General features: G+C 42.8%; 2 protein-coding genes across 2 annotated transcripts; both read left to right on the plus strand.

Annotated features, from left to right (window-relative positions):
- Positions 1 to 317: 317 nt before the first annotated feature.
- On the plus strand, positions 318 to 9,700 carry tnfrsf11a (tumor necrosis factor receptor superfamily, member 11a, NFKB activator; the record flags this gene model as incomplete). The annotated part of the gene is made up of 10 exons (XM_080854801.1): positions 318 to 392; positions 3,672 to 3,750; positions 5,182 to 5,307; positions 5,535 to 5,681; positions 6,012 to 6,096; positions 6,491 to 6,567; positions 6,664 to 6,771; positions 6,922 to 6,971; positions 7,106 to 7,997; positions 9,423 to 9,700. The coding sequence occupies 10 exons, from the start codon at positions 318 to 320 to the stop codon at positions 9,698 to 9,700; spliced, it is 1,917 nt and encodes a 638-aa protein (XP_080710927.1).
- Positions 9,701 to 15,302: 5,602 nt separating this feature from the next.
- On the plus strand, positions 15,303 to 17,673 carry LOC308378541 (retinol dehydrogenase 12; the record flags this gene model as incomplete). The annotated part of the gene is made up of 7 exons (XM_080855482.1): positions 15,303 to 15,316; positions 15,553 to 15,668; positions 15,833 to 15,988; positions 16,119 to 16,223; positions 16,774 to 16,983; positions 17,203 to 17,389; positions 17,571 to 17,673. 7 exons carry the CDS (start codon positions 15,303 to 15,305, stop codon positions 17,671 to 17,673), a joined length of 891 nt encoding a protein of 296 aa, XP_080711608.1.
- Positions 17,674 to 18,369: the final 696 nt, after the last annotated feature.

Genomic DNA, 18,369 nt, shown 5'->3' on the forward strand with positions numbered 1-18,369 from the left:
AATCAGTTATTTCTTGAATGAGCTGTGAGCACTTTCCTTTTTTTTCTTAGCTAATGTTTAAAAGAAATGGGCGGAGCGTGCAGAAGTTCTAGCCAGATTACTACAGCGTCGTGGGACACACAGATTCACTCCATAACGCGTGGGTGAGTGTTTATCACGGGGCCTGACGCTCGAGAATGCTATACGCTGCAGAGACTGAACACCGGATCGGCTCCAAAAGAAAAGCTCTCCTCAAATACGTGTCGCTGAACTGGACCATAAAATAACGGGGACTCTTGTTGTCATATAGACCACGTTTCATCTTTGAAGGGATCATCATGAGGGTGACGTTTACAACCAGCTGGATTTTTCAAGGCTGGATCAAAAACATTATAGTGATTCTCTGCATACAAGTAAGTTTAAACATGTTCCAGTTGCTAATGACATACTTGTTTGGTGTTACTTGCTCTTCTGTTTCGGCGCTTACACTATGAATGCCACGAATGACAAAGGGAGTAATTTGAATAATTGCATTGTTTAATTTGCCAATAGTCAGAGGTGCATTAGACATAAACGTCATACATACTCTACCGTAGCAGACTGTTACACACGCATTATAAAGCGAGTGTAGATGTAAATGTGTTTACCCTTAATACTGACTGGAAACAGTTGTGCAGTTGTGCTTGGTCTTCGTCCAGTGGCCCCCACTCATATTAACCACAGCGCCTTCAACTGCTTTCCCCCCTCGGCTCCCAGACTCAGTGGCTTTGTGGGAATGGATCTATTACCCTCTCCCCTAGTTTCATCTGATTTTAGGAATGATTATATAATGCACTTTTTTTTTGTACAACAGTTTCAGAACCTTTTTGCATTGTACTGCACAGAAAGCCAAAGAATAACTAGAACATGCTCTGGGACTGAAAGCTGAAGTCAGTGGTTTTTATTGTTTTATTCTTGGTCTTTGTGTCTGTTGTGTGTGTGGGTTCACTGAGTAACGGTGCTCTCACAGTCCCTCAGCCATGTGGTATTGTCCATTGCAAACAGATGACAGCATTTAGTCGCTCTGGAAGTAAACCTCAAAGTGGCAATGTAGTGACAACAAAACACTTCAGTAACACTCTCAAAGGCCCAGGAGAACATATCACATGAGGATGTGTAACTGGGCATGTACAACTTCAGAAAAGGACCGATGCGAGGGATGGACAGATTTCATTCATTCTGTCAGCAATTTATTCACTCATTCATTCATTTGTTTAATCCTCCCTCACCTGCATTAGTCGGCCTGTCAGAGTTCCTGCTAAGCTACACCTCATCTTGTGGGCACACTTCCCGAAGGTTAAGTGCAAACATTTCCCAAAAGTTCAGTTTCCAAAGCTGTCAGAGCACCACACCACCCCACAGCTACCGTTGGGAAACCAGGTTCAGAGCCGGAGCGATCAAGGTGTGGCATCACTCTGCGTGTCAGAACCTGCACTAAGTCAAGCTGGGGTTCCAAAAAAAACTAAAACGGACTAAAATATCCTGCTTTCCCAGGTCTATCAGGTGGTATAGGAATCCTTTGTATAGATGTCTTTTGTTAATTTTGTTGATACAAACGTAATGTGCAATGCGGGTCAAAAGTTCAAGGAACCTGTCCCTTATTTATGCCTGACAGTTTTCTAAGGTCATGCAACTCTGGGTTATGTGGGGTTTTTATTTATAGTATAGTTTATGTTTGTGTACTGACATTACTATATGTTTTGAAAGAACCATAACAGCACAGTACAGTTGTCAGGAGTCTTTAAAGAACAGCCTACAGAGGAATGCCATCTAACGTGGCCGTTATGCAAATATGGTGGTCCCTGGAAGACAGTCTGATGGATTTCACAGTTATGCCTCCAAGACATGTGTGTGTTTAAAGGCCATCTCTTCAGTTCAGACTTATTACGAAATGACTGTTTTTCGCTTCTAATTAGCCTTTTCATGATGACATGTTATTCCTTACGGAGCTCCTGTAACTCAAAAAGAAGAAACTGACGTCAAAGCGGTTGAATTCCATGAAGTTCATATCCCACACAAACAAAATGGACATCCTCAATTTGCTTTGGGTGACTTTGGACAAAAGTGGATTTTAAATGAGACAGTGTTACCAGACTACACTTCACTGTATTGTGAAGCATGGACAACTCAAAGGGGTTTGGTGTTTTGCTTGTATTTTGGTTCCATTTTCTAACATATAATTAGCTAGGGTGTCACTGACCAAGGGCATATATATATTTATATATAAACAGTCAGAGAAAAAATATTTTGAGAAGCTTGAATAAGCTCCGATTAACAGATATACCAGTGAAAAATACCTTCTGGGTAAACACACATTCCTCTGGACTACATTAAGCTCTGTTTACTTTCTGATTTACCACAACTTAATAAATGCTTAGCGCCATATTAATGTCCTGCACCCTTAGCCATGCAGCACCTTCTAAAATACCCCTTCCTGACTAGCCCTCTGATGAAGCAGGTTAGCAGCGCATTGGTGTAAGGCCTCAAATATAATTACATCCAGTCAGGAATTTGGAATGCACAGCCATCAATGGCCTTCCTCCACATGCATGTTATGTTCTCTGTCTGATGACTTATGTATTGCACTGTTTATGTTTGTTAATGTTAAATAAGGGAAACGGCTCTGTGACTTCAATGAGATATCAATAGATCCCCTTTCAATTTGTGTCTAACACGGACATTTTTGTCCTGTGACCAAATAATGTGGTGAACTCCACAGGCCTTTTCCATAGAAGCTTTGTGGGACAGGAAGTACAGGTGCCAAGTGACAGTATTTAGACAGGAAGCACAGGTTTCCACTGACAGTAGATAGACAGGAAGTACAGGTGCCCAGTGACAGTATATAGACAGGAAGTACAGGTGCCCAGTGACAGTATATAAACAGGGAGAAGCAGTTCAATGGATTTGTCATTCATGATAACATTTGAATCCACTTTCATTTTACCCCCAGCATGTGCACCAAGGGCACATAAAACATGTCTTCACCAGGGAGGAATTTTTTTCATTGTGCCTTAACATGATTCTGTAATTATGTTTAAATCTCCGCTGGTCGTTATGGTCATTTACGACGTGTTACACTGCACACATCAGAGTGTTATATTTAAGGGTTTGTATCTTTCTAGTAAAAACTCCAACACAATGGCACACCATGGTAGTGATTCAACAGCTCTCCACGGACCCTCCTAACGACACACTGAGAAAAGATAGAACTTTGTTAGGGCACTGCGTGGCTTTGAACTGCTTTAATGACAGCAGGATTGCAAATCTGCAGTCATTTCCAAAATGTTGTGTTGGAGAAAAGAGGAGAGAGCCGGCCATGCTGCTAAAACCATGGAATGTCTTTGTGGTATCTGAAGGGATGTGGGTGTTTCTCCCCCAAAAAAACAACTCTATAAGTTGAGCAAGTTTTCCCTGGGATAATCACCCTCTCGGACATGACAGAGCAGTTCAAAAAGGAAAAGTCTATATGGAAAAAAAAAAAAATGTAAGATGTGCTGCTTTGTGGAGAGTAGGTATTGTGGAGCATGATTTCATTTATTGTGTCTGTTGTATCAATCATTCAATCAAACAATCAATCTGTCAATGAATCAATCAAAACAAGCCTAACTGACCAAAGAGTAAGTGTCCACTCATTAGCCTTTGCTTTGTTTCAGGTTGTCTACTCCAAACCCTGTAAGCCAAACCAGGTCCTGGGAAACAGGGAAAGGAAGTGCTGCAGCAAATGTGAACCAGGTATGCAGCCTGATGGTATCACCACTACATAACCTATATCTATTTATTTACAACGGGGGGACTGTCAACCCCACACCTGTGCCAACAAACAATCATTATACAGACAGTACCCACAGTAAGCCAAGTAACTGCATCCTGGGCACCTGCTTGGTCGATTTAGGCCCAAATACCGGCACCTTTCTAGGCCCAAGCTAGGCCCCACACTATATACAGACACTAGGCATGAAACTAGGTACAACCCAAAGCCCCAAAACAAAACACATAAACTAGGCACACAGACAAGGCAAAAAGACACAGCACAAAAACAGTGAAACAAACTAACAGTGTCCACACATCTAGACACGTACTGCCTTTCACCTCACACAGATAAGCAGGGAAAGCAGTACACCTGTTTCTCCCCAAAGTTCTTTCGCCATGCTGTCGTATGCCTCTCTCGAAAAGTCTCCCCCCATGGTTGACTGACGCATCCTTTACATAGGGTAGCCACTTGGGCTAAATTGGACCCCACCATTGACGTGGGGGAGCACGGAACCAACCATTACGGTGGGTGTCTTAAAGGGCAACATCCCTTTTATTGCCACGGTGAGAAGGGAGGAAATTCACCTTCTCACATCACTACATAACCTACAAGTTATTCATCTGATGGGTGTCATCACTACATAACCTACAAGTTATTCACCTGATAGGTGTTATAACTACATAACCGACAAGTTAAAACAAGCTGATTCCCACCAACATTAGGCCCGAGCAGTATGAATGAGCAAATGATGCTTTGTGTTGCGCTTGGCTTGACACTTAAGATGCCAAAGGGTATAGCCATAACCTCACCATCACCTGTGGGATGAGAATGTTAACGCGACCTAGAAATGCACGTCAGATCTCTCAACTTGATATGCATGAGGGAAATGATTTTGTCCAATGGGTTTTTGTGTGACGATAAAACATATTTCCAGGCGTCATTTGAAAAAAAAGGGAAGGATGTCTGTCAGTGGGATGGGACTATGTGCACACACTCACGTGTTGTGAAAGCGCTGACGACCTCCAACCCCAAATCCCATTCAGATGGGAAACGGTTCCACCTTGGGCCATATTTAGTCTCCCTGTGTGTGCGTCAGTGGGTCACTGGGTTTGCAGACTGCTGGAGGATGGTCAGTCATGTGTTTGCAGTATGGAAATAAATAGCATGTGCCAAAATGAGTGACAATGAAAAACAAATCCTCCACACACGCTCTTAGGCTAGTCATTTAAAATGCGGTCCCCAGTGTAGCAAAGTCGCTGTGAATGTAAAAACACAACCATCTTGGCCCATTCCATTTTGATTGCACACGGTATGTGTTAGTACTGATTGGACTGTTGAGTTTTTTTCCATACAATGGCTTCAATGCATGTTGTTTTTGCACTCACCTACCTACTTCTTGCGTTCCAACGCAGGGACGTACGTGTTATTCCACTGCACCAGCAGCTCAGATACAATATGTCGGCCTTGTGGGAAGAACGAGTACCAGCCAGACTGGAACAACGACACCAAGTGTAATCCGCAGAGGTTCTGCGATACTGGTCAGTAATGTCTCTACTTCACCTTAAAAAAGCCTAACAGAATAATGGTTATTCATTTAATTCATTGCTACCTTACTGGTAACTTATCCAATGTATCCTAATCACCTGCATCCTTTTCGTAATAACGAAAGTGTACTTCTAAGCAGACTTCTATCCCTAGTGACTTGTTCCTTAGAGACCACATCACATCTCCTGCAATGCCTGATGATCTCTCTCTGACCCTTTAGTTAAAGGGTTCAGTCAGGACCGTCCACAAAACCCAAAGGCAGCGGTGCCTTGTCCTTGCATGAAAGGCTTCCAGTGCTCACCCACCAACTGTGAGTTCTGTGAACCCATCCCTCCTTGTCTACCTGGACAGGGATTCACTGTGGATGGTAAGGAGTCCCACGTGGAATGCTATGCTCACGCATCAATAGACAACAGTGTCCTCTGAAACGTTAGCTACCATGGGCCAATGCCAACAGCCATCAAACCATCTGCAGACAATCTGTTATGAATCAGGAATTTAAATGGGTTGGAGTTAGAGTCAGGTAATAGTCTAGGTTAGTTATCAGTCTTGTAACAGGTAGTTTGTTGACTTAGTTGACTACTATGTCAGATGTGTATTGAATACCTCCTAAACTGCTCATGGTATGAAGTGGTGTATCCGTTTTTTCCTCTGCAGATTGATTGAAGATGCGTGTTTTTCTGTTTTGCATGTTCAGAATCAGGGCAAGGTTCCTGTCAGGCATGTCCTGAGGGGTACTTCTCTGACAACCACTCCACTGATCCCTGCAAGCCGTGGGTTAGGTAAGTGCTTGGTCTGGATGCTCATACTTTCACATGTAACACTCCTCTCAAACAGTACACTCTTACTTAAACCACATCAAGAGTTGTTTGTCACACAAACAAGGAATTAGGTCCCCTGTTCTTTTCGCCAAATCACAGTACCTAATGATGAAAATGATTTGTCCTTTGTCATTCACGGGTCAAAGGAACATGCTGTTATAAACAGGCCTCCACAGATTTTACCACACTGTGGCGTTATGACTAATTCCTGGACCACTTCCCCTGGAAAGAGCATTTTTTTCTGTTGCCAGTCGTATTTGTGGTTAGCGTCCACGAAGAGAAGCTGGGCTGATTAAAATAGCAGAGACGAAGCGAATGAAAAATAACAAATCCATGTTCTGTTGTTGTCCACCAGTTGTAAAGAGTCTGGGAAGACCGAAGTGAAGCCTGGGAACTCCAAAAGCAATGCTGCGTGTGGACCCACAGTACTCGGTATGTGACTATTGCATCATGTTGTGACTCACCAGTTTATTTGAAAGTTGTTGTCAATAAAGAAATTGAGCCGAACGTGTGTTTACATTATTCCAGTTCCCTCAACGTCATGGGTTGTGGTGGCTGTTTTGTCTGTCATCATGGTTGTGTCACTGGTCATCCTCACGCTATTTTGCTACAAGGATAAGATGAAACTACTCTCCGGTAATCCTTTAAATAAACTCTTTTACTTTCATTGGAATTTAACTTTAACTGTTTGAATATAAATTGATCTTTAATGACTTAGAATGTATCATGTCATTACCACAAAGTTATTAATGACATTAATAATATATCATCCAATATTTCCTTTAGTGAATGTAAGATCTTGTGTTCAAAACCTGAAAAGGAGCAGGATACAGCAGGTGAGAACTCTACACTATTAATGCATTTTTACAACTACATTTCTACCATAAATTATTGTCCTCTTTCATCTTTATTCAGCTTTCCTCAATCAGTCATTATTCAAATCAATCAAATACATTTTTGCCCACATCAGGAGACTTTGGCACCTCCCTACAACGGCCCTCAACACTGCACCTATGAGATCACCCGCCTGCTCCGCCCTGACGAGTCTCCCACCCTGTGCCCCAGCACCATCCTGGCCATGGAGGGAGGGGTTGAGTACGCCTCGACCGCATCCGACTCCCTGAGCCCAGCAGTGGTGGAGGACTCGTCTCGCACCCTGAGCGAGGAGGGTGCAGAGGTGGAGGGCGCCACGTTGCCACTGTCGGGCAGCTCCAGCTCCAGCTCCAGCTCCAGCTCCAGCTCCAGCTCCAGCTCCTGCAGCTGCATGATCTCCATGAAGGAGCCGGTGGAACTAGGCGAGAACGAGGACTGCAGTCAGGTGGTGGCCGCCAGCATGGCGGGCGTCTGCTCCTGTGGGAGCGGAGAGCGAGAGGACCGGGACGGGGACGGGGAGAGGGAGAGGGATGGCGGGTCAGGCAGAGACAAAGTGGTGGAGAGTGCAGCAGGAGTAGGAGGAGGAGGTTTAGTTGTAGGAAGAGAAGGAGGAGGCCCAGAGGAGTCCCCCCTCTGTCAGAACTGTTGCCCTGAGGAGGGCCTGCGGGGCTGCGTGGACTGCACCGAGCTCCGGGCCTCCCAGGACCTCTACCTGGACTACAGCAGCCTGCCGGAGAAGAAGCCCATGTCCGAGGCCAGGTGCTCAGGAGACTCCAGCCACGAGGGTCCCAAGGGCACCAGGGGACCTCTGGACCGGCTCAACAAGCCCCACTGTTGTAGCATCGAGTCCACAACGGTGCCGGCTCTCTCAGTGGTCAGCGCCAACGACCAGGGCATTTCCCTCAGCAGCAGCACAGAGCTTAAGCTATCCGACGTGGACGTGGACGCAGAGTACCAGGCCCACTGCTCGGAAACCGCTCTGACCTCAGGTGGGCAGCAGCCTCTTGGTTGCAGTGTAATTCAATGCCAGACTTTGGCATGTCTCACATTAAGTTCAATAGAAAAATTGTTTCTGACGACAGACTGGGCCTGCTTGACCAAACAGCACCACAATGAACACATTCATTTACAAGACGAGTGTCTGCAACTGTGCTGGGGACTGGGTAAAGGAGTAAGGGGGGGGGGGATTTGAGGGATTTACAAAAAAACTTTCACATTAGCGAGATGCCAGGCAGAGGAACACGTGTGTACCGTGAATTAATATTCCACAAGCGTCTTTAAATGACCCCAGCTCTAATTGAAAAAGGATGTGCCGTTTGAGTAACAGCGCCTTGTAAACTCCGCAGCAGGGGTTTTTCATATAACAGATGTGCTAACGAGCCCGTAAACACCCATTTCCCATAACCTTTACTAATACCTCTGCAGCAGCTTTCCGGGTAGTGTTCAGCCCACGGTAGCTTCATTACTAGATGGAATGTTGAATTTAAGTCCCAAATCTCCCCAACATGCAATGCACTCAATAGACCTTTCCACATCGGAAAAGACATGGAGAAGAGACAGCCGAAAAGAAGAAAAAAAAAAGTGATATTCTGGTAAACTTCAATTCCAGTAAACTTGGAAATAAAAACAGCTGGAAATAAAAACAGCTATTCTTTGCCAGTAGGGATGGTATGTGTGACGTAGTAAATCATCGCCAGGGTGACTAACTGATGCATGAAATCTGACTCATGGTCTGTCTGCCGGTGAGCAGAGGGATCTCTCTCTCTCTCTCTCTCTCTCTCTCTCTCTCTCTCTCTCTCTCTCTCTCACTCTCTAGCTCTCTCCCTCTCTTTTTGTACACCCACTGAGGGAAGTAAGATGGTTGATGTTGAAACTTTAGCAGAAGGAAACGATTGGGCTCTTTTCCTTAATGGACGCCGTAAATAACTTCAGCTGACTCTGCGTTAGTGTCTCTCTCATTCCATTTTTGCAGACTAAAGCTGGTGGTTTACCTTTGGTCTAATTTGACATCAATCGGATATGAAAGAGTTGTGTTGTTTCTGGACGGCAGTGCACAGGAAGTCCTCACAAGAGCCTTGTGTGCTTACCTGGCTGTTTTAGCGGGCCTTTTCAAAGTTATCTGTACTCCTGGGTGTCGTTGAATCCATATACAAAACATCATCTGGTGCATGTAAATCATGTGGCAGTAGTTGGACTCAGAACAATAATCTGGAAAATTAGAGTATCTTGTCCAATCCGACAACCCAATGCAACATACAGTGAACATTTCGATGGTATATTTGAAGTAGTCTCTAGCATGTGTTCTGATTTCACTATGTAATATGCTGTAATATGCTTACTAGCGTACTGATGCTTTCTCCACAACAACTGCTTATCTGATACTTATCCAATTCAAACTGGTCGCTGTTCAACAGGTCAGGTGACTGGGAACAACAACACCACCTTCATCTCCAGCGGGCAGGTTATGAACTTCAGCGGCGAGGTCATTGTTGTCTACGTCAGCCAGACCTCTCAGGGTGGTGCCGGGGCCGAGAGTGAGCCGTTCAGCTGCCCGGTCCAGGAGGAGTCCAACGACGGGTCCAACATCCGGAGTGCACCCAAGACACCGCCGGCCAGCACACCAGGTGTACTGCAGGACAGCAATGTACCTGTTCAGGAGATGGCTCGCAGGTGGCCCAAGGCAGTCAAATGAACAAGAGGTCGAGGCTTTGACGTTCTGGCCACCAGGTCGAGGATCAGAGCTGATCTCCTTTTTGCTCTATGGACCTCCTTCACAAACTGTTGAAGCGCTGTTGAAGTGCTTTTGTTGTGTATAAGTTAAAATGCTATGCATTTGTTGAACGTGTATTGTACATAGCTTTTGATTCCTACACATCAGCATCAGTGTTGCTTTATGTTGCAGATGCAGATGTTGGTTATTATTTCTTGGTTGTAAACTAGTTGCTTCTTTAAACATCTCATTGACAGCTTTGTCAGATGATGCATGACTCAGACAACACTGAAAGCACACACACACACACACACAGAAACGAGTTGCCCCCTTTAAGAATGAAAGTACAGTCGCCCGAACAAAAGCACGTTGTCTCCCTGCTTCGCCCCGTAGGCTCTCCAGACTCTTTGTCTTGCTTTGGTCTTGGTGAGGCCTTTCAGCCCGAAAAGAGGAACAAGCACACATACACACGCACACACACACACACACATACACCATCCCGTGGAGGATCCTGGCATGGTAGTTTGCATTGTGTTAATGTAACAGTATGACAGAAGTATGCAGACTTTTTTTTTTTTTACTTTTTGATGAAAGAGAGTTGGTAGCAGTTGATATGTGCATCACATCCTTCAATCAGCCCAGTGCCTTGTTAAGCTGTTTTATGACTCTTAGACTTTTTCTCTCATTTTAAATGGTGGCGTTGCAGCTACTGACCGAAGGGAATTTGGTTATTCAAATTAATTATGTGAGTGTGCTTTATCTTGTGAATGCTCTAGTTTAAGCATTTATAACTTACTGAATGATCAGAATTATAATCATTGAAGTTTTCCATCACAAGAGTATAAAGCCTTCAGCATAAATTCACTTAATGCTTTACCATCCATGTCTTTCCAAGTGTTAACTTCACTGACACCAATGCCATTTTATAAACTGGAAAAATATGTATTGAAATGCATTATGAAACTATTTACCATAAAGATTCATTCTCCAACAATAAATGAGTTTAGCTAGAAATTGGGAACATTCATGTTCATGAATGAAGGTTTATGTCTTGCATAATAAGGCATTATGATTGTGTTATAAATTCAATGCATTATGGATACATTTTGGAAGTAAAGCATTACCATGACTTTTTTATAAGAGCATATTTGTTTGTACATTTATTCATGTTAACGAATTCAAATAAAACTATTTGAACAGTGAATACCCTGTATGTTTGGATCTTCTATGCATATTATGAGTTACAACTTCCAGTCTTTTTCTATAAATGATGACTTTCTTTTCCTCAGTCAATAAGAGTGTTTGTGTCTAATCAGCAGTGATTATCACAGGCCTCCGTAATTGAGAACACTGCAAAGCCTCAGACCATAGCCCAATGTCAACACAAACCTTTAATTACACCGGATGATGGCTACCTGCTGTCAGCGGGGTCAGTGCAAATGTATGCAGAGAATATTGTGTTTTACCACACTCAAATGGCAGACAATCACAGCTTGCACATAAATGCTCTGAGTGGAACCAGAACAATTGCTGGCATCAGGTCATTAGACTGATGTGATGGGGGAAGGAATAGGCAGTGCCAAGTGTCTGTCAAAACAGGAAACAATGGCTTGCGTTCACATGCTTGACATTGAGAGTTATGTGCCTTTTTTGGCGAGCCATTTAATTAGAGTAGGGGCATCGTTGCGGTTCATTTTATGTTGCGCTGCCATCTAGTGGATTTAAACGATGGAATAGCTCCTGCAAGGAAAGAAAAATCACAGGTTGTTGAAATTCAGGAGTCAGGAGTTGTTGTGTTCCAATCATCCTTTCTCTTACAGTACATCAATTAACTTTTGGAAACCTGTCAATTAATTAACGTCGGTAGAATGAAAACCGCACTCTCAAGCTTTTCTCTTTTAACAATAAGACCAGCTTATTTTAGTACAGACGCGTTTCGGCCTTACGCCATCGTCAGTGTGTGGCGTACACTGACGATGGCGTAAGGCTGAAACGCGTACTAAAATAAACTGGTCTTATTGTTAAAAGAGAAAAGCTCGAGAGTGCGGTTTTCATTCAATAGTTTACATTCTTTTACTCGCACCCGAAAACGCATTTATATATTTGTTTTGAAGTAGAGCGCGCCTATCCCTACGAATTAATTAACGTCCCCAGCCCCCCGCCCACACACACACACACACACATGAATGATATTAATCTTGATGAACATGAATAACAGTATATAGAACTGTCCCGTGGGCTAAAGAATGATCTGTTAGCTAGTGGACGATAGAAGAAGAGACTGAAAGTAATGGGCATATCCTCCTCCGACTGATCGACTTTCATTTTACCTCTGCTGTCACTGAACTATCTGCATGAGTCAGGCGCTTAGGCGCGCCTGCAAAGAAATCTTGTGCATTGACAAAAAAGTTACTTAAATGTGATGACATTCTTTTTCAACAGCACAATTACTAAATTCACCTGTACCTCAACAGGATTTACAGCGCACATACTAATTGCTAACACAGCGCAGGTATACTCAATTAAAGTAGGGCTGCAATTATTGAATATTTTTGGGATTGAGTATTCTTTCGATTATTTAATTGATTACTCAATTAATCGGATAAAAAGTACTTTTGCGTTTTAAAACAACAATATCAATAGTGCGTTACGCAACATGACAGGCCTGGAATTGGCTGTTATTCCTGACAAATACGTTTTTTTTTCTTCAACTCCAACACTAGGGCTGAAACGATTACTCGAGTAACTTGAATAATTCAATTACAAAAAAATGTTCGAGGCAAATTCTTTGCTTCCAAATTATTTTCTCTGCGAGTTCTTTAACTGGCCAGGCAGGGATTAACACCAGTGCATGAGTGTTTGAGAAAGCTTTGCCAGGAAAGTTAAAGTGTGTCAATAATAACAGTCCGTGTGAAACACTCAGTGCGGACACATGATGGCAGCACTTCGATCCCATTCAATTCTCTCCATGGGGTCTCCATGGGGGGTTAACTGCTCTATCTCTAAGCACATGGCAGTGACACAACTAGTTCTTGGCCGTGTCAGTTCAAATCAAATGCGGAATGTTTACATCTGCTACCGTTGATTATACAGTAAATACGTTGTGAAATGAAACAAAAACACACCACAGTTAAATTTGTATTAGTATTGATTGATTCACATCGATATGAAAGGATTACATGACTAACAACTGGTGAAAAAGTAATATGAAAATATTTGTTCACTGAATTAGCGCATTCTGTCCCAAACAGTTGCGTTGCAGTTTATAAGTTTCAGTTTCGCTTTCAGTATTTCAACGTGAATGAGAGGGAGCACAAGAACTGAGCGTCTAGCAGCGATTATCATATCATAGACATATATGATGCATGTATATGTCTGTGGGCATGATCTAAAGCACGTGCAAAAGTTGTTGTTGTCCAATTTCAATCTAGTTTCGAGAGACACATGCGCGCCCAGTCCAATTCCCAGCGGAATCGAATCGTGTGTCCAGGGGTTTACATCGGAGTCCAGTCGGACTCAAGCTGGACACAATGAATCTAGTTCTGGGGAGTCACATGTGTCCAATATCCAATTTAAATCGGACTGAAATCGGAAATTGGACGCATGTGTCCACACTGAGAGATACCGGAGCTGAGCAGGCCACATAACATGAGTGATATGACAGATACTCTTTAAAGGCACCCAGTGCAACTTTCGAGGCTTAAGAATAAACATTCAATTTCTAGTCTTTTTTACACGTAGTAAGTTTCAATAACTCCATACCATTACATACCGACATTCAAGCAGCAAATATGAGACGTCGTTGTGTGGTGAGAACTGATAGAAAATCGATAACAACAACAATCGCCGCCATTTTCTTCTTTTTTGTAACCTACAATAAATAAAGCAAGCTTCCAGTCAATGGAAAAATGGCTTCTCTCCACCGGCGATTGTTGTTGTTTACGATTTTCTATCAGTTCTCACCACACAACGACGTCTCATCTTTGCTCCTTGAATGTCGATATGTAATGGTATGGAGTTATTGAAACTTACTACGTGTAAAAAAGCCTAGAAATTGAATGTTTATTTTTCATTGAATGTTTACATAAAGTAAACATTTAATAGAGGGATTTTGGTGATACAAATTAAACGAAAAAATTAAAAGAGTTTGCCTCAAATTGTAATCAAATTATTCGAGTTACTCGAGAAATCGTTTCAGCGTTAGTACATTCACATTTCAGTATAGAAACTGAAGCTTCTAATGCTATTGTTTTGCATTTGCTTTTTGGATTTCTACCTACAAAGTTGAAGGGCCCATATTGCATGGAGTACTCAGCCGCTCTAAACTACTGTAGATAAACTGAGGGGATAAACACTCACTTAAAAAATCATGATGGTTTCTTTCTTGTGACATTTTCAAAGTGAATGTTTAGGCTATTCCATTAGTTTTTCAGTAGGACTTTGTTTTATTTACAATGACTTAAGCCTAAAATACACCGGCGTTATATCATTTGACTATGCGACAAGAAATGCAAAGTTAATAACAGCGACTTCACACAGAGTCTCTGGCTTAGGGCCCCCCTGAGCTCAAGGGCCCCTGGTCCTGGGCCCGGTAGGTCTGTTCGGTAATCCATCCCTGCCTGTAAGGGGTGAATTCTGGGGAATACCTCAGACGCTAACCTGCGCCTTCCGTATGTGGTATCACAGCACACACACACGCATACGCGCACACACACACACACACACACACACACACACACACACACACACACACACACACACACACACACACACACACACACACACACACACATGCACACCTGCTCACAGAGTGCCACGGACCATCTGACAGGAAAAGCTTCCCTGGTGTCTGTGAAGTGAGCTCAGGTAGAAGCTTTCTGCATGAAGCTCTAACCAAGAATCTGCTATCATATGGCACAGGGAGAATCCGGCATGAGAGTCGCAGATTCTGCTCACTGCGTTGCTGGAAACCACCCAAGTTTTCACAATAACGACAAAAAGGTACTATAACCATTCCATCTGTGTATTTAAAACCAGCATCATCTCTGATGCACTGTCATTCTACGCCGTGTATCTATCTGTCATATTTTTCCACGGTCATCTGATAAAATAAAGGAGGCATGGGGGTTGTAAAAAAAAGGGCCTGACCGGCATTTTCAAATGAGGCGGAACACAGTGTGATGAAAAGGCCTGAAAGGGAAAGAAAAACAATAGATGTTAATGTAACCGTCAGACATGGTTACACGGATACATATAAATATATAATTTCTGAAATGTTGCGCAACACATTATAAGAGGACCTTTCACATAGATGAATGTACAGTATAAACCCTGGCCTGTTTTTTCCCCTGCATGGTCAATTTAATAAATTAGCTCAAACAGTCATGGGATTTGCTTGATTCTAGTGACGGTTTTAAATTAAGAAACGGGTTGGAGTTCTAATCACATGAGGCATGAGGCATGAGAGCGTTTGAGAGCCAGCTGTGAAAGCTTTGTCAAAGCTTCAGTGTGCCTTGCATGGGAAGGTGTTGAAAAGTAATCACTTTGAGGTTTCGTCTAGAGATCTGCAAACTCAGTGAGGAAGATGAAAGCTATCAGGTAAGGTTATTTACAAGAATTAAAACAACTGAGTGAGTGGAGAGGAGAGGAGAGGAGAGGAGAGGAGAGGAGAGGAGAGAGAAGTATAGACTGGGTGAATGATATACAGACATCACTCAAAGAAAACATTGAATTCACAATTTAGTCAATAAAAATGGAAGGTTATGGCTATAAAAAAGTCAAACAAATGCAACATGTGAAAATGTTTGATGACATCTAAATGTTGACTGCTTCAGGAGTTTTTATACTAAGCAGTGGTCGTCTGATGTTCGTCTGGATGGAAAAACAGCCATTGTGACTGGTGCAAACAGTGGCATTGGTAAAGCTACTGCCAAAGACCTCGCTATGAGGGGTAAGGACCTCAAAACCTTACACTGCAATACAAAAATAACTTTCTGAACATGACATAAACTAAATGTGATTGAATGTTATTATCTTATGGTAATTATTTATTCAATTACACTGTGCTGGAAGGTTTTTGCTGAGTATTATAAGTCCTGAGTATTTTCTTCCCAGGGGCCCATGTAGTTCTGGCCTGTCGGGACATGGAGAAAGCTGAGAAGGCAGTTGATGACATAATGAGAGAAGTGGAGAGTGCCAGTGTGGTGGCAATGAAGCTGGATCTCGCTGACACAAAGTCCATCTGTGAATTTGCTGAGAACATTTACAACAGTTGGGTTCTGGTTCTCTACTAGGGGGAGGAGAATATTAAGCTTTTGATTGACAGACTCATTATTTTGGACAACATACTTTAAAATGACTGAGAAATGTATTACGTAAAAAAGTATTTATGTTGTTTCAGCTGAACAATCCCTGCATTTCCTGATCAACAATGCTGGTTTGGCCGTATGTCCATATGAAACAACTGTTGATGGCTTTGAGATGCAATTTGGGGTCAATTACTTGGGTATGAAATTATACATTTTCCCCTTCAATACACTATGCTTAAGTTCACATACTAAGGCTGTCTGAAATTGATCTCCGAATGCAAAGGAAGAAGAAGTCTCCTTTCGTTTCTTATTCATGTCAGTGCATGTTAATGGAAAGCTCATGCAAATATCATGCAAAGTGTAATCATTTCATAGCTGTTAGCACTGATTTAAATGACAAAGAATCCCAGAATTGCGATAAATCAAAGAAAAGTGATTAAATGGAATCATGATCCAAGAAAAATGATTCAAATATAGTCATATTGGATGTACTGATTGTAAATGAGTCTGTAAGCCAAAACAAAAAATTAAAAAAGATATTTGACAGAAAATACCCAAAGCTTTCACATTGTTATCATTTTCAGCACTGTCACAATGTCTGGGTTCTGTTAGACCCTGAGGATAAGAGAAGGGACGTCTTTTTAAGGATAACAGGAGGGCTAAATTGTGTCTTTATTACCTGGAGATAACCTGTCCCTATCTTCACGTCTTTCAATGGGACTGTCCAAACCTACCTCTTCTTCTCAGGCCACTTCTTGCTCACCTACCTTTTGCTGGACCTCCTGAAGCACTCTGCTCCCTCCCGGGTGATCAACCTGGGCTCTATAGCCCACCTCATTGGCAAGATCAACTTTGAGGATGTGAATAGTGAGAAGCGTTACCATGCCACGAGAGCCTATGCGCAGAGCAAGCTGGCCAACACCCTCTTCACCCGGGAACTGTCCAGGAGAGTGGAGGGTGAGAGCAATTCACCTGTCAGTGGAGGTTTCCCTGCTTACTTTGTTTGAGTGGAAATACGGATCTAGACATTCACACAGGAATGGTGCTATGAGCTGTGGTTAGCTTGAGCTAGTAAAATCATGTACAATTATCTAAACCAAAAGTGTGATATGTCAAAAGCACTTTGGATGGTGTATTGAGAATTATTTACCAACTGTATATCTATTTCCTAATCAGACTTCGGGATAACTGCATATGCAGTGGACCCTGGGAAGGTGAGCACTGAGATAATTAGGCACCTGAGGAGGTCTCTCCAGTTCTTCCTGAGGACTTTTAGCATCTTCCTCAGAACCCCAACAGAGGGGTCCTACACAACCCTCTACTGTGCTGTGACTCCAGATCTACAGTCTGGAGGCTACTACAGGTGGGCATTAGCCATTCAAATCAGATGACACTCCTATCTGCTAGAATTTCACACCTACCCACAATACACTGCAACCCCCCTTTCCCCCAGACACATACAACAACAGGGTCATTGAATCAGCATGTAATTGTCTATTGCCATTAAAATACTCTGGTCATATATCTCTGCTCTTCTGACGCAGAGACTGTGCCCCAGCGACGTGCTCCAGGGCTGCCAGTGATGACAGGTCGGCCTGCAAACTGTGGGCTCTCAGCTGCCAACTGCTGGGCATCCGCTGGCGGTGAAGAGCTCTGTGATGAATTCTCACATCATCTCTCCATTCCAAGAGTTACAGTAGCCTATTGCAGATCAATTAAATGGTGCTGCGTCAAGGACATGGACATATGATTAAATATTGACCGTCTCTGACACATGGGTAATTAGCTGTAGTTGAATCTAATGGAGGAATGTTTGATGTGTTTAAATGCTGTTAGCCACTAGCGTAACCACAGGTGCGACCAGGTGTGTCTGTGCCACCCAGCCTTGTGCATAGACAGGCCAGTGCAGGGAGGTGCCCCCCTTTTATATTGTATTCGATCAGAACTTGCTTAAAACCAGATCAAATCTAGGCGGATCAAATACAGTTTTAATGCTGTCTATTGCCCCATTGCCCCCATTTTGGATTGGTTTATGTTATGTTTATGTCTGTTGCATTTCTACTGGTAGTAGAACTTAGTATCACTGTTGCCAAGTCTGTGGACTGAGAATGTAATAGATCTTAAAAATAGGTCTAGTGGTGCATGTGAACTGTTTTGGCATTGTTCTCTTAAAACCAGTAGAAATAAAATCTAAGCTAGCAGTCCAAATACAATGATGCTATTTTCTCTGAAGGAGGTTTTTTCTTAAGTTTCTTAACGCATCCCAGTAAGAACCTTTCTTATGGTTATGTGGTTACCCTTGCAATTAGAAACTCTGATGTAATGTGGTTGCAGCAGATGTTA

This window comes from Sprattus sprattus (assembly GCF_963457725.1).
Source record: "Sprattus sprattus genome assembly, chromosome: 17".
NCBI lineage: Eukaryota > Metazoa > Chordata > Actinopteri > Clupeiformes > Clupeidae > Sprattus > Sprattus sprattus.